Below are 17,549 nucleotides of genomic sequence, written 5' to 3'. Positions count from 1 at the left end.
ACTTACTGTTGTAAGTGATGTTAAAGCCACGTCCTGACATAGAGTGGTCAGCCTGAAATTCTAATCGCAGTATGTGACTATTACTAGTAAGATGGGAAGGCACCTCAGCCCCAGTAAACGTTCCAAGAATTGGGGAATCTGGAGAGTCACCATCTTTCACAGCAAGGAAATCAAACTGGGATTCCAGATCAAAATCATTGAAAGAAAGATGTATCCGGCTCCCTGGATCAGAGATTATCGTCCAGATGCAATTTAAATTATTTCCATACCCTTCTGGGTAATCAGGAGAAAGAACTGTTCCCATTGGTGCAGTAAAGTTAGAGAGGCAGGGAACTGGTGAAATAGGAAGATTATAAAATATGATAAATATTCAAAAATAATATTTCACCTTATTTTCTCATATTCTACAATTATGATAATCAATTAGCAGTATAATAAGATAATATTAAATTATGTAAATTATAAAACAGAACAAAAAGGTTACCATTTTTTACATATTGAAAAAGGCAACTAGTACTTTGGATAAACCTAAGGCTCTACCTTTAATGCTCAAAAATATAATTGGAATAATAGCAATTTTTTGACACATATCTTGCTTATGTTAGACTGTGCAAAGTGTTCATTTCAGTGTTTAAAAAATGAAGAAATATATGGAAGTTCCCATAGAAAGGAATAAGGTTCTTGAAATGATTGAAGACAAATATTATTAAGTAGATATTAACAGAACAAGAATCCGGTGGCTCAGAAAATACTCAAGGTAGTGGTTATCAATGTGTGAGTTTCATTTCTATGGTGGCAGTGGATGCTCTGATAGTTTACCACACAAATAAAGAGATAAATTAACTTCTATAACAGACATTATTAGTGGCTAAAACCTGAAGAACAACTAAATGAGAGCTCTTGCATCACACTAAAATGAAGTCGTCTTTCTCCTCCAGTTTTTTAACTTTTAAAACATTTGATTTGAAAGTTCACATAGAACATTTAGAAAGCAGAGGAAAAATAAAGAAACAGAAAAGAAAATGATATACTACTCAAAGAAAATCAAAGTTTAAGTGTCGATATATTATCTTCCAAAGTTTTCATTACATTTTGTTTGTTTGTTTTCAGAGGCAGAGTCTCATTTTGTCGCGCAGGCTGGAGTGCAATGGGGCCATCTAGGATCACTGCAACCTCCACCTTCCGGGTTCAAGCCATTCTCCCACCTCAGCTTCCCTAGTAGCTGGGATTACAGGCACGCCCGTCACGCCCAGCTAATTTTTGTATTTTTATTAGACATGGGGTTTCGTCATGTTGGTCAGGCTGGTCTCGAACCCCTGTCCTCAAGTGATCCACCCACCTCGGCCTCCCAAAGTGCTGGGATTACAGGCATGAGCTACCAAGCCTGGCCTATTATTACATATTTTTTAAAAAACTGAATTTCCTACATTTTGTACTAAATTATGTTTTCCTTATACTTAATATGTGAGATTTTCAAGTCAAGTTTTTAAGCAAAATTTATAGTTATTAGTTAAAACTCTCACCCCATTAATTTATATGGACATATGGACATTAACTTTTCTTCTAGTGTTTGACATTTAAAATTGTATTTAAAAATTTTTGCAATATAAATAACACTGACTATATTCTTGAAGAAAGGTTTCTTTGTTCATTATTTCTTTGGTATACATTTTCAAAAAAAAGTACTTAGTATGACAAAGGATATGAATTTTAGTCTCAAAACATTTTGCTAAATTTCTGATTTAAAAAGTTATTTCAACATTATTGAAAAATAATGGAAATATCAAAGAATATAACACCTGTACCAGTATAAAATATTGTGATTATTTTCCTTTTCCTCCATTGAAAAGAAAAGTGATAACTCATTGTCTTAACTTGCATTTATTGACTACTAGAGAAGTTGAAGATTTCTTACTTTTATTAGACATTTTTATTATCTTTTAAAAAATTATCTGCTCATAAATCTAATCATTTAAGATTATGATCTCTTACTTTATAATATGCATAAAAGTTTCTCATTATTTTATTTTAATAATATTTTGGCATACATTATTTTTAATTTGAATATTGAAATAATTGTTTGCATTTCTTACAATCTTTTAGGGTCATATATTTTATTAACATTCAGACATTACACCAATATCTATTTCTTTATCTACACAAATATGAAACCACAGGTATAGCTGCATCAACCGATAGATAATCTCTCTATATAACTTTTACCATTTTATCATTCAAAAATATTTTGCACTTTAAATCTATTTTTTCTGCATAATTTTATGAGTTAAACTAAAGCTTGCAAACTGACAGTCATTGATTGAATTCAGATTGCAGATGTGTTCGGCTTGATTTTTTTTTTTCTTCTGCCCCCATAAAAATTTGAAATCGCATCAAAAAATCATCATATTTCATATTTAAGGGAAAAACATCTTTTATTCTAACTTATCCTGAAAAGTTAAGGCACCCCAGTTTCCTACCACTTCCAAAATGGGTGCACACATACTTACTCCTATTCCCTCTTCACACTCTTTCCTGCCTGGGTCCTGAAATAATTTGATCCTATAACTCCTATCTAAATTAAGGATTGGCAATCTTTTTCTGTAAAGGAGTAGGTAATAAATGCTTTGGCTTTGCAAACCATACGATCTCCTTTGCAACTATTTAATTCTGCAATTGTCGCTGGAAGGCAGCTATGCACAATCAGTAAATGAAAGTGTTTGGTTATGTTCCAATAAAACTTTACTTAAAAAGCCAGGCAGGAGGATGGATTTGGCCCACAGTCGGTTTGTCATCTCCTGATCTGAATGATCCCCACTTGGAGCAAGAGCTAACCAAAGACACCACTTTAATCTCTGTTATCAGATAGATAGATGCTTATATCATACTTTAAATTCTTAATTATATCAGATGCAGTTTTTATGTAACTTCCCTTTGCCAAGTGTGTTACAATTTGTCGGTACCATACTCATAACTTAGTATGATAATTTAGCATCCACAGAAGCACTTTGCTTTTACAAAATTCTTGTATCTACTCCTACCTGATTTTTACTTAGCTATATGTCAATGCATTACGCCAAGTTCCCAGAAAAACTATGTTAGAATTTTGACTAAAATTGAAAAGCAATTTCTGTATAACTCATGTATTTGATATATTAATTTATCATTCAGGAACATGGCTTCTATCTGTATTTTGTTCCCATAAAATTTTCTTTTCTTGTAAAGTTTTATAATTTTTTGTATGAGTTATTTGAAATATATGAGGATTATTTATATGTATTTTATAATTGTTTTTTCTGAATACATTCTCTTTTAAATGTATTTTCAAGTTAGCTATTACTGGTATATAAAACATTATTAATTGCTACATTTTTATCACATATCAGGATATTAGACTTAATTTTAAAATAGTAAAAAAATGCTTCCTAGTATTCAAGAATGTTTTAAAAATTGGTTTTAGTCAGCAAAATTTTCAATATTTTCACTAAATGCATTTTGGAGTCTATTAAAATGCTCTTAAAATATTTTTATTTTTGATGTGATATATTACATTAATGGATTCTCCAGTATTAAGTCAACGTTGTCCTCCTAGAAGAACACCTAGAATTAAAAACTTTCAACAAAAGTATTTTGAAGTATTACTAAGCTTTAGTAAATCGAATCAGATCCTTCTAATATGTTTTCTTCTCTTACAAGAACTTCACCAAGTGATCTTGGTTAAAGATAAGAACTAAAACAAAAAGAGTCTGTGAAGGGAACCTGTGCACTTTTCCTCTTCTAGACTTCCTGAAGAGCAAACAAAATATACTGTTACTAGGGAAATTCTAAAAATATCCACTTCATTTTAATGTAACGAAGACAGTATTTAATTGAGCCCACCAAGTACATGAATAGACAATACAAATTATACTTTTACTGTAGTTAAACTGCAATATCTTAATGTATTTGAATACACTATTTTAATCCAAGCATATTGTATATCATTAATGTTAATGAATTGTGTTCTATGCAATATAAAAAAATGTCACCTCATGCATTAGTGTTAACATCTACAAGCAAAAATAAGTTAGTGCATTATACATAAAATATAAGCTTTAAATATTTTAATGTTTTTGATTGCAAATAAACTTATACTACCTTATTAAAATAAATGAGTCTATTAGAATTCATTCAGATGTATAATTTCCATAAGAAGTATGCTATCTAGAAAGTATAAAATGCCACGAAATAAAATGTAAGAACACACGTAATATATATTTTGCCATTACCAAGTGAACTATGTTAACTTTATTTAAATCTGTAATAAAATTTATGATTTGGCATAAGCACACTTGTTAAAGATAGTATCACAAAGTGCTACTCATCCAAAAATAATTACACGGTTGCAGCTCTTTGCAATTAATTACAAAAGCAATTATATGCAAGGACAGGGTAACATATGCTGTCTGGGAGCAAAGCATTTGGTACTCACAGATACAGATGGGTATGTTTGCAGACCATTGGTTATTCTCTTGACAAACAATGGATTTCTCTCCAATTAATTCAAACCCAAACTGGCATTCAAACCTTAAAACATCGCGATTAGAAAATCCATCGCCTTCTCTAATTCCATATAAGGGTGTACCAGGATCACCACAACTTTCTTTCTCAATTTCTGGAAAAATAGAAGATAAAAGTCACCTTCCCAGGGTTGCAGGCATATGATACCCATTATACAAGTTAGGTAGATATATGCTCTTTGTTGTGGAGATATTTCAGATCAAAAAATAAATATATTCTCCAATCTTATTTTTTTTTTTGCCACTCTGATAGGCATGATTGGATAAATGATCTTTAGAGAATAATTAGTATATATCTTTCTTTTTGTAGATGAAGAATCTGAGGTTATCAGAGCTAATGAGGTGGCCAGAGGCCATGTACTTAACAAAAACTATGATAAGATCTCAGATTTTCTCTTTGTATGACATATACACATAAATGTACACACACCTAGACATAAATGTATATTTCCCTCAAATTCCAAAGACTTTTCTTATTCTTATAATTTCTACAGGATATAGTAAATCTTTGAATCATGACCAGGACATGAAGGAACATTCTCTGTGTCTATACTCCTACAGAAATCGATGAATACCTGTCACCTAGGATTTGTTCCTCAATCTGGTACTTGTTGGTTGAATTATTTCCCCAACTAGACCCCCCGGCCAAAATAAATCTACTCAAAGGAAGCAATCAGGTTTGAATTCCAAAATACTCAGCTATGTTCCTTAATAAATGTTTCTTGGATCAATTGAAAGAGATCGAAAAAAATATTTTAACACCATTAAAACAACCTTTGAAGTGCATCCAAAGAAACTTCAAATATCTGGGATCATCACTGTTTAACTATGAATGTTAGCAGGAAATTATTGTGGTGGTTGATTTGGCTTATAAGTCACATAAAATCTTAGTAATACAGTTGTCTTTAGACAAATAATAGTAACAAGTAAAAATAAATACAAATTTAAAAAATGTAACTTTAAGATAAAGTTATAGTCTCTCCTGACACTCCAATATCATCACATTCCTAGCTCCTCTGTTACCCACTAGCACCAATTTAACGTGTATCTTTCCAGTTCTGTTTTCAAGATGTATAATTCCATGCAGACATATCTGTTATGTAACATTATAGAAACCTAAAAATTATCTTCACAAAAACTATGCAGTATTGTTTCATGTATATCATACTTTAACTTTTATTATACTGTCAATATTATTTTCTTTCTCCGTTTTAACCAAACAATATGTTTTAGAGACACTTTTGAACATCCTTATATGCTTAGCAGAAATCATATGTGCTTTTGATGATTTATTTAAAAAACTGGATTTGATTTTATATTTTCTTAGACTTTTTTATCTATCAGGGACATTAGTCTATAATTTTTTTTTTCTGCTCTTCCTACCTAGTTTTAATATCAAGAGAAGATACTAGTAATTTTCCACATTTTACTAGTCTTTAGGTTAATTTTTATAAGAAAAAATATTGGAGTATTGCATGGATGAGTTTGGTAGTAATGTGACTACCATTTTATGTGCCTGTAAGGTTATTTTCCTATTTAAGTGTTTTTTTGTGGTTGTTTGTTTTTTCTTTTGTTTCTTGGAAAGGGTTTTGGACCAATATTGGCAACCCATGAACCTTAGGGAAGTGACATTTTTCAAGGTTTGCTGGTAGTTTAGTCATAGCAGAATTCTGTTACAAGATTTTTTAACATCTCCATTACAAATATGCCATAATTATTTCTCACTTCTAATGCTATTAGTATTTACTTTCTGGTTTTCTTTCTTCATATTTACAAAAGGTTGTCAAATTTATTAGTCAGCTTAAAGAACCAGTGTTTGCTGTTGATAAATTCTGGCTTTTTTTTTTTTTTTTTTTTTTTTTTTTTTTTTTTACAGAGTCTCTTACTCTCTCACCCAGGCTGAAGTGCAGTGGCATGATCTCGGCTCATTGTAACCTCTGCCTCCCAGGTTCAAGAGATTCTCCTGCCTCAGCTTCCTGGGACTACAGGCGCTCATGCCACCATGCCCAACTGGTTTCTGTATTTTTAGTGGAGACGGGGTTTCAAGATGTTGGCCAGGCTGGTCTCGAACTTCTGAACTCAAGTCATTCACCCTCCTTGGTCTCTCTAAGCGCTGGGATTACAGGTGTGAGCCACCGTGCCTGGCAAATTCTATTGTTTTTATTTTAATTTAAACATCTTTTCTTTTTATATTTTTGGATTCCATCTTCAGTTTTCTTTTGCATTATATTGCTGCTCTTTTTTCTGTTTTCCTGAGTTGAAATCTTAGAACTTTTTTTTAGTGTATTTTCAGTCTTTCTCATTTATTAAAAAATAAAACAAATTTAGCTCTAAATTGATATGAAGAGATTTTATTGTTCACTTGTGAGAAGTTTGTAGTTTGTGTTTTGGTTTACTTTGTAACTCATAAATAATTTCTGAGTGTTTTAAAATTTATGGGTTGAGCTATCATTTTGTTGTTGCTTTCTAACATTGTTTCTTTAGTATTCCGTATATGTATATCAAGGTCTTGCAGTGGATAAATAAATGAAATATATTCATTTCAATTTGTTATATTAATCAAGTTGAAATTATTTATGCCTTCAATGTCTACTGGCTCCAACAACTTCTTAAAGAAGCCTGTTAAAGTTCCAAGTGTGAATTCGACAACACTCTTTAATAGTTGAATCAAATTCATTTCACATATTTTAAAGCATCGTTCAGTTATTTAGTTTATGCAACAGTTGATCATCTTACACACTAGTTCCTCTTTATCTGCATTTTGCTTTCCGCGGTTTCAGTTACCTGAGATCAACTGTGGTCCAAAAATAGGTAAGTATAGTACAGTGAATTATTTTGAGAGAGACAGAGAGCACATTCACATAACTTTTATGACAGTATATTATTATAATTGTTCTATTTTATTTTTAATTATTGTTATCAAGCTGTGTCTAATTTACAAATTAATCTTTATTCTATCTATCTATCTATCTATCTATCTATCTATCTATCTATAGAAAATAATAGCCTGTATAAAGTTCAGGACCATCTGTGGTTTAAAGCACCCATTGGGGCTATTGAATCATATCCTTATGAACAAGGTGGGACTACTGTATTTACATGTGTCAGATGATGTTCTAGGTGTCTAGGATACATCAATAAATAAACAAAGATCTCTCTCTCTGAAAGCATGTATTCCATTGGAAATTTGCAAACTATAAATAATAAACAGTCCAGGCGCGGTGGCTCACGCCTGTAATCCCAGCACTTTGGGAGGCTGAGGCGGACGGATCACGGGGTCAGGAGATCGAGACCATCCTGGCTAATGCGGTGAAACCCCGTCTCTACTGAAAAAAAAAAAAAAAAAATCAGCTGGGCATGGTGGTGGGAGCCTGTAGTCCCAGCTACTCCGGAGGCTGACGCAGGAGAATGGCGTGAACCCCGGAGGTGGGGCTTGCAGTGAGCCGAGATTGCACCACTGCACTCCAGCCTGGGCAACACAGTGAGACTCTGTCTCAAAAAAATAATAATAATAAAATAATAATAATAATAATAAACAAATAACGTCTTATTTTAGAATGTGATATACAGTTCAGTGAAAGAAAAGATTAAACAGGAAATAGTTATGTTAAAGTGCTAGGTGATTGGGGGGTGATACTATTGCTAGGTTCACAGTTTATTACTCTTATACCTTCTTCTAAAACTTGTTTCTGTTATTGAAAGAATAGATCCTTCTTCATCTGAAAATGTCTTTATTTTGCCCTCACTATTGACTAATAGTGGGTAAGTTATAAAATTTTAAATCAAAATGATTTGCCCTCAGCATTTTAAAGATATTTTCCTCTAGTCTTTTATCCATCTAGTATTCCTGATAAGAAATATGATACCAAATTGATTTTAATTTTCATAATTAATCTGCCTCTTCTCCTCCATTCTTTTAAGAGCTAGGATTCCTTCTCAGACTTGCTGTTTTTAAATATACTCATTTTTAAGTCTATTTTTTCTACTAAGTGCTCAATAGATTACTTCTGTCAAATACCTTGTAACTTTTTTTTTTCAATTCTAGGAAATTGTTAGCATTATTTCCTTTAAAATGTTGTTTATTATATGTCCTCATCTTTCTGAAACTTGTTCACATTGAATGTTGAAACTTAGAAATTTAGCCTTCATGTTGCTCAACCTTTCAACTTCTTATTTGTAAAGATTCCCTATTTTGCATTCTAGAAGAATTCAATAATTCCATGTTTATATAAAAAAAATACACATATACACACATATACATTTATATATTATAAACTTCAGTTTACTAATTCACTGTTTCGTTTTATTTAATTACAAATTACCTTAAATATTGAAAAATCTTGTTGTCATTTCCTAAATATTTAATGATTTTAATCATTGTTATTTCTTATTGCTTCATACTCTTCTTCTTTTTTTATTCATGAATACAATTTCTCCCCTTAATTTTGTGAGGGTACCTACTCTAATTATTTAAAAATATTTTCTTATTCCTCTTTTACTGTGTTTCCTTGGATTTAATGATAAGTGTATTTAAAGAGTAGCACAGTGAACTTTATTCTAATGCAGCATATTTCAAAATTTATACAGTGAATCATAATGGTTGTTATGCCTATGATGAAAAGATGCAGGAGGAAGTAGTTTAGGGGAGAACAAAACTTATGTTTGAGCAAGAAAACACAATGATAACAACCATTTATTTTTATGTTTATTTACACTTTTTTATCTTGGGAATACCCTACAGCCTCAAAACAATTATAAATTTTATCTTTTCATTCTTAGGCATCATTATATTTTTAAATACACTTTCTATTATCTTTGGGTTTGTGTTGAGAGTGAGTGTTAATCTATTTGAAACCATATTTTTTTCTTTGCTCCATTAATACAACATTCTTTAAAATTAAGAATATGTTTTAAATGTAATGAAGCTGTAAATACTCTCTAACATAGACTGGAAACAATACACAGTAAGTAAAGTAAACACGCACCTATTATGTACCACTGCTTTTGGATTCTTTTCCTGTGCAGCAGTGATACGGTTAGGCTTTGTCTCTCCACCCAAATCTCGTAAATTGAGATTTGTATAAAGTCTTAATCACCATGCTATTGTGGAAGACTTTTCATTCACTAGTTATTCATTTATAAAACTTTTACTTAGTTTCTAATATTTATAAAAAATAAAATAAGGTACTAAGGATATAAAGACAAATAAAATGTAGCCCCTGTTCTTAACTGAAGGCACAAAGGAGGTATTAACTAAGTCTCCTTGGAGTTGGAGATTGGAAAAGAGGTAAATACTACACAGAAGAGGTAACCCTGAAGTTATTTTCAGAGTTAACTCACTGAGTAGACTAAAAAAGACAAAAGAAGGAAAAAGTATCCCAAATAGAGAGAACAGTATCAGAAAAGGTATAAAGCCTTTTTCTTCCCTTTTCTTTCAAAGTGCAATGGGTAGAGTTAGGTGGCAGTGACGGTGGCACCAGAGGTTGAGGAGATGGCAGGGTCAAGTAGGTGGTATCATGGATGAGGGCCAGAGAAGTAGACGTGAGGCTAAAAAGGCAGCCGGTAAGGTTGGGAGGTTAAGTAGATATGAAGAAGGGTGAGAATCAGAAACATTGACGGTAAGGATAGACAGACTTCTCACTATCAAAAAGAGCATTTACAAATGTAGAAAGAGAAAAGACTACAAAGAATCCTAAGAGGTTAAAATGAAATGTTAAAAAATGGTGTGAACTCAAGTTTAAAATATGAATATAACTAGATACGAATGGGTGCATATACATACATATGTCATGCATACACATATATGTACATATATATGTGCACATATTTTCTAGCCACATCCACTGAGAGTCCTAAAAGCAATAAAGCTCTATAGAAACAAGTACATCAAGTACCCAGATGTTGGTGTCTACATACCATTCTTCACTAAAGGAAACTGGGGAGGCTGATTTTAGGCGATGGACAAGGAAAAGGATAAGTGAGGCTGGAATACCCTGTTGTGCCAGAAAAGCGGGGTGTACTTAAAGAATGACGATGGGGACATATCAAAAGGACATAGAGGCCAGTTTGAAGAAGCTCCACTGGCTATTCTGGTGCAATTTAACCATCAAACAATGATAATGGCAGAGTACAACACATTGAATAAAATTTGAATGCATTCATTCCTATTGATATAAATAAATAAATGGGACAAAGGGAAAACATTTTCTCCATATAGAGGGACAGTTAATAAATACCGAGTAAGTGGGGAAAAAAAAGAAAACTAATATTTGGCAACCATCACAGTGGTTGTGGATTCTTGGCTGGATGTTTGATAAAAAATAAGATATTACCTCTCTTGTGAAACACATATAAATCACAAAGGTGAAATTGGTGATGTTCTCATGAAAAATCCTGGAAGAAACCCATTTTACTAGGTGATCAATGACCACATAGGGCATATATTGGGATATATTGACATTGTTTGCATCCTGGTGTGATGTACTGAGAGGACAAGCATCATTTTTGTGGTACCCCTGTCAAGAATGTGTGGCCTATGTCTGGGTATGGGAAAAGATTGTATGGAACTAGATTGAGGGATATATCACAAAATAAAAGAGCTATCAAGGTCATGACAGATAGGGAAACATTGAAGAACTTATCCAGATTGAAGGAAATTAAAGAGACATGACAACAATGCAATGCAGGTTCTTGAGTTGAATCCTGGACAAGGAATGAAAAACATACATGTATGTGTGTGCGCACGTGCTCACATGCATGTGTGTGTGTAGTTAGTGAAATTTGGATGGGGTTTGTTAATTTGTTTGGAAGCGTTTTATTAATGTTGATTTTCTAACTTGTATGGTTGTTTTGTGGTTACATAAAGGAGTTTTTTGTTTTGGGGCAATTCAAACTGAATATTTGGGAGTGATGGGCTATTATGTTTGCAACTTGTTCTCAAATCATTCCATAGTGGTTTTAAAACACGTCTGCAAATTCTTTGATGCTTCTATCAAAAGGTAGAGTTGGCCGGGCATGGTGGCTCATGCCTGTAATCCCAGCACTTTGATAGGCCAAGGCAGGTGGATCACCTGAGGTCAGGAGGTTGAGAGCAGCCTGGCCAACATGGAGAAACCCCGTTTCTACTAAAAATACAAAACTTAGCCGGGCATGGTGGCAGGAGCCTGTAATTCCAGCTACTTGGGAGGCTGAGGCTGGAAAATCGCTTGAACCCAGGAGGCAGAGGTTGTAATGAGTAGAGATCGTGTCACTACATGCCAGCCTGGGCAACAAGAGCAGACCTCCATCTCAAAAACAAACAAACAAACAAAAGCAAAAAAAACAAAAGGTAAAGTCAAATTCCCCCCTTTTTGATTATTGGCCAGTATTTTTGCCTGGATTTTAATGAAGAGAATATGACAGAAGTGACACTCATGATCACTTTGATTGGCTCCTCTTCTAATGTTACTAGTTGCCTCAGACTCATGAAGGCTTAAGGACAGAACAACCATGGTAACAGTTGCCTTTTTCTTGTCAATTGCAACATAAACTATAGCAGCTCAAGTACCCAGATTTGACTCCACAGGAACACAGGAATCTTCCCACAGCGATGGATAACAGCATCAAATTGTGGAGAATTTAAAGCCTGAGAGATGAAATTTGACCATCAAAAAGTAAGAGAAGAGATAGGAAGGAGACCGGTAGATAAATTGTTAACCCTTCCTCTCCAAAACAGGTGGTTCTAAATCACAACTGGTCCACATGTCTCACATAATTAAACATTCAGCTGAGTAATGTACCACCTTATATTTGATTCTCCAATTACTCTGTTTATATAATTTTCCCCCTCTTTCTTGCTGTCTTAGAAATACACCTCCCAAGCTCCTCAATAAAGTATTAGTTTATAATCTTTGCTTCAACTATGTTTTCTAGGGAATCAAAGCTAAGACAAGTGAGTGACCACTGGCAAACAAATTGGTAGACACGGTAGGGGATTAGAGTACCTTAAGATTGAAACATGGATGTAATTTCCAGGAAGATAAGAATATTAGCTGACATTATTGATTATTTTTGAAAAGGGGATTGCTGAATACTATAATCATTTTAACTCATGTAATTTTTATTGCAATGCTATTAGCCAGTCACCATTATTTCCCATTAATGGATGGAAAAAAAAAAAAAAGAAGTTTGGAGAAGCTGACCACAGTTATATATGTAGAAATAGCTCAACTGAGATTCTACCCAACATCTACCTGATTTCAATGCCCACACTCTTTTCTATTGTCCCATGATAATCGAGAGAAAGAATGGAATGAGACACTGTAAGCTAGGTGCTGGGAAAAATGAGGGAAAGGAAAGGATTCCCCGAGTCCAGTGTTGAAAGGGAAAGAATGGTCATATTAATTTTAGGAAACTTTTTTGTCTCTACTCCTTTGGCCCACTAGTTCCACCCTTGCACACTCTGAAGGTAATTTGGGAACTATTTAGATCTCTTCAACTTCCTTACCATAGAGGGCCCTTCATGATCTCAGCCTTTCCTACCTCTCCAGTCCTGTCTGCCATCATTTTCTCATAAGCAACCTAAGGGTCAGACATGTTGAAGTACTTGTCTTTCCCTTTCAGCCTCTGTGCCCTGAGGCATGACATCTTCTCTGCCTGAAAAGAAGGCATTCTCTGAGTGGATAAAACATGAAGAAATTCCTAATTATTTCTTAAGGTCAAACTATACATCCTCCATAATGAGTGCCCTGAGCTTGTGAGCACTGTTAATTGCTCTTTTCTTTGGGCTTCTATAGGCCTTGGACATACCTATATTGGTCCAAGTATTTTATTATAATTATTGATTTACTCATCTGTCTTTTTATTTATTTTTTTTACTTTGTATCCCAAGTGTCTAAACACTTACGTATAATTTATGTATCACACGGTTCTAAGCTGTTACATTTAATCCTGACACAGCCCCATGAGGACCCCAAAAGTTAAAGGATTTGTCTAAAGACACACCAATTGTAAGTGGCAGAGCTGGCTTTTGAATACAGTCAGTGTGATTCCAGGATGAGTTCTTAAGCACTATACCCTGTCTCAGAGCCTAATATTCAAGAAACAGTTGTGGAATGTATAAAGAAGGAAGGAAGGAAGGCAATCAAGAACATATAAAAGTATATGGTCCTCTTAATAAACAATATAAGCAATCACAAAATCTCATAGTTAGAGAAAATCATAGGGCGATACATAGTTCAGCTATGTCTTTTGAATGATTTAAATTGTATAGTTGTCTTGAAATTTAAAGATATGAGTGTTGGATATCTTCTGTTTACCCACGAAAGCCATTCTGCCCCTTCTCTGCTTGGGTTTTGCACTTCTTTCCCACTTCCAGGTAAACTCTGATCCACATGGTCCCACGATAGCCAGGACCCTGTGCTATCAGGCTTTCTGTGGGTAAGAAAACAGAGTTATCAGGCAGCGAGCAGGACTTTGGTAGGACAGTGGGGTGAGGAGGTCAGGAGGAGAGTGAATTAGGGTATTTCCCCCAGTTCCTTCTTTGCCTGATCGCTATGTGATGGCTGTGTCCCATTAGTGAAAACCACACTTATGTATGGCAGCCCACTCCATACCGCTGTCCTCCAAGCTGTGGTTATCATTCCTGAAGCTACTAGTGGCTCCCTGCTGTCAATAGCCAGAGATATGGTACAATCCTTTGTTAGTTTCCTTAAGCTCTACCCCCACACACCCAGTATGAATGTGCCATTTGTTTCCTGCAGGGTTTTTTACTGATACGATATAACTTACTATTGAAATATCAATTCAACACACACAAAAATTTAGTTTGCATCCTACTGGTACTTGATTTTGTGATAATAATTATGTATTTCAGAATAGAAAATGAGGTTGGAATTTCTTTAATACATGTTGCCTCCACTGTCAGCTCAATATCTGTGCATCATCCACAACTAAATGGAAGAAACAAAGGGAGGATCCATCCCCAGGGTCAGAGGTTAGCACCCATAGAGAGTAGCACATGATTCTGCTCTTTTCTTTTTCTTCCCTGCTGTGCAGGCAAAGAAATCAGAAGCAGGGGAAGAGGTGCTGAAATAAATTAGAATGGGAGGTCAGAGGAAATAAAAGCAGAGCAGTCAGAATGCTCTCATGCAGTGAATTCAGAGCAATATTGGAAATATAAGTTTAAATGGCAGTGGCTAAGATTTGTAGAAACAGGACTTTTTCAACACTTTTCAAAGTGACCAAGTAACTTTGATCCTTGATGGCTAAAGTAATAAACCCTAATTTTAAATTCAATCAGATTTCCAGCTAAAGAGTAACATCTGGCCTTAAAGTGACATAGAACTACTCATTGATCAATCTCTGACTTGACAACAGTTGACACTATAATTCAAATACTTCACAGAGAAACTGTGTAGGTTAAAAGAAAGTGATCTGTAAAACTTGCAGTTTTGCTGATTCTTAATGTTAAGAAGCCTTTTGGGAATCTCATTAGCTCAACAACGGGTTTACAAAAAGGTTGTGAAATATAGAATCATGCAGCTAGAAAAGACCTTGTGAGTTAAACCATGTCTCACCTTCAAGCATCTCAGACAAACGAGACTATAGTCAATATTTAGAGAGGTTTTGAGGAGGAAATCTATAACTGCCCACAGAAAGCATTAAAAGACATATTTACAATAATAAATAAATGTGTGAAGTGTTTTACAATCTTAATGTAAACACTGACATTTAAAATGCCTCAGATTGGGTACAACAATTTAATAAAAATATGCAAAATTTAGAATAGCAGCAAGTATGCCCTGGGACAAGGGTTTCCATTTTACACAGAGCTAATATATAACATCTACAGCTAGTAGTTAAATCATGCACTCTTTTGAGATACAGCAAATAGAGACACTCTAAAAAATACATATTTAATTATCTCTCTCTCTCTCTCTCTCTCTCTTTTTTAGAAACAGGCTCTCACTATGTTGCTCAGACTTGGTTTCAAACTCCTCACCTCAATGATCCCCCCACCTCAACTCCTAAGTAGCTGGGATTACAGGCACGAACCACCAAGCCCAACAAGAATACTTCAATATGTTTAACAGAAATCAGAATTCTTTAACTGTGATAAAAACTATGCTTTTCTTTGACTCTAAATATAAAGTTACTTGAAATACCATTAATGTGAAGTTGTTTTTATGGTTGTACTGAGTATTTATGACAAGCCATTTATATCGTCAACTCAGTTCTTAGATCGCAAATTTACAGGATGGCTAGAGGAACTGCACAAAATGTCTGTGGACAGACAAGGAGTTGGCCAGTCTTCATAGGTATGGGATCTATGCATTTGGATTATGTAGCATTTTGCTGCAACCCAATGATTATCAGAAATTTTTCTGGCTGTGAGTTTCCGGGGGTTTTATGCAAGACTCTGCTTAATAGTAGCTCCATCCTCTCTCTCTCACTCTGTCTCTCTCTGTGTTTCTCTCTCTCTCTCAAGAGAACACATTGAAATACAAGAGTGTGCGATTAAGCTTATTTTTATGGATAAGACTAATTGTTCTCTAGCTTAATTAAAATGAAATACATAATTTACAAATGTAGGTACTTCAAACATTATTTATTAGTAGTAATATATTTCCTGAAACCTCATAATACTTTGAAATGCTCCACAATGTGACAATTCCAAAATCAAGAACTAATGCTCTAATGTAATAGCTCCCTAGCTTATAAATTTATTTCATGTCCAAAACAAGTTAATGGGATATAGTGGGAATGAATTTAAAAAATCCACACTTCTTGATGATTATAAGTGGTTTAGTTAAGGAAATGTTAAGCCTAGTCTCATCCACTTTAATGTATGATCAGTTCACTTCAGTTCAATATTTACAGAGCATATACTGTGTACAAAGAACTGGGGTAGGAACTATGGCTGCTGAAGTAGTTCAAGACATGCTACCCCAAAATATTATTTATTTTGAGATGAAGGCACTTGAGAAACAGCAGATACAGAACTTTCTGACCTCCTCTCTTTTACCTAAAAACAAGCCAAGAAATTTCCCATGAGAAAGATATCCTAGGAAGAAAAGAACATCTTTATCACCAGAGACTGGAAATCAACACTGAAATGAATCTGCACAACAAACTTCCTAAAATAATCCCTACCTTTGACTAGTGTTCTCCAGTATATCTTAATCACTTCCCCATAGGTTAATGCCCCAGCCCAAACCCCTTGTCTTCTCATTTCTTCACAAATTTATTATTTCTTTGTCCAAAAAATATATAAGCTTTCTGCTCTGGTCACTTCTTTGGATCTTCATTTCTTAAGGACTCTCATGCACATGGAAAATTTTTATAAAACTTACCTGCTTTTTCTCCCGTTAATCTATCTCTTGTCACTTTCTTAGGCCTAGTCAGATACCCTAAAAGGGTAGAGGAGAAATTTTTCCTCCCCTGTATCACAAAGAAGATACATACCATAATCTCTGCCCTTAAAAAATACACAGTCTATAAGAGCTGCCAAATAGGTAAATAGGTGTATTCAGAATATATTTTAAAATTCTCTGGCACACATTTTTCAAGGTAAAAAATGTGCTATACTCTGGTCAACACCTTTGCTACAAAATGTACATGTTTTAAAACTCTGAGATGATTTCAAAAGTTTAGTGCATTTCTTATGTATTCTGACTTACTGGGTATGTTATAGTTTAGACTATTAAAGATGAAACATGAAGCGATAAGGGAATCCTCCTCGGCTTGCCTTGAGGTAGCATTAAAAAAAAAAAAAAAAAAAAAAAAAAAAAAAAAAAAAAAAAAAACTTAGCCCATTGTTTGTATACTTAAATTTCTTCAAAGAACTCCTTGACGTTTGCCCTCAGTTTGGGACTTGGTACTATCTGCGACAAATGGACAATGTAACAGTCTACTTGAGGAAAGAAAATTCAGATATATGCTCAAGGGCACTTTCAATGTAAAAATCCCAAATCAGTAGATTCCATCATCCAATGAGTCAGCTAATTATAGCTT

General features: G+C 34.0%; 1 protein-coding gene across 5 annotated transcripts in view; it reads right to left on the bottom strand.

Annotated features, from left to right (window-relative positions):
* CSMD3 (CUB and Sushi multiple domains 3) overlaps positions 1 to 17,549 on the bottom strand; it is a 1,234,985-nt gene that overhangs the window by 464,193 nt on the left and 753,243 nt on the right. For all 5 annotated transcript variants that reach the window (XM_050802135.1, XM_050802136.1, XM_050802137.1 and 2 more), the window contains 2 exons: positions 4,469 to 4,651; positions 7 to 333 (listed from right to left, as the gene is read on the bottom strand). In XM_050802135.1, the coding sequence (XP_050658092.1) occupies positions 7 to 333; positions 4,469 to 4,651 (510 nt within the window). The remainder of the gene's footprint in view (positions 1 to 6; positions 334 to 4,468; positions 4,652 to 17,549) is intronic.

This window comes from Macaca thibetana, chromosome 8, assembly GCF_024542745.1.
Source record: "Macaca thibetana thibetana isolate TM-01 chromosome 8, ASM2454274v1, whole genome shotgun sequence".
NCBI classification, from domain to species: domain Eukaryota; kingdom Metazoa; phylum Chordata; class Mammalia; order Primates; family Cercopithecidae; genus Macaca; species Macaca thibetana.
Note: the sequence above shows the minus strand (reverse complement) of the source record. Positions and strands in the feature narration are given on the sequence as shown.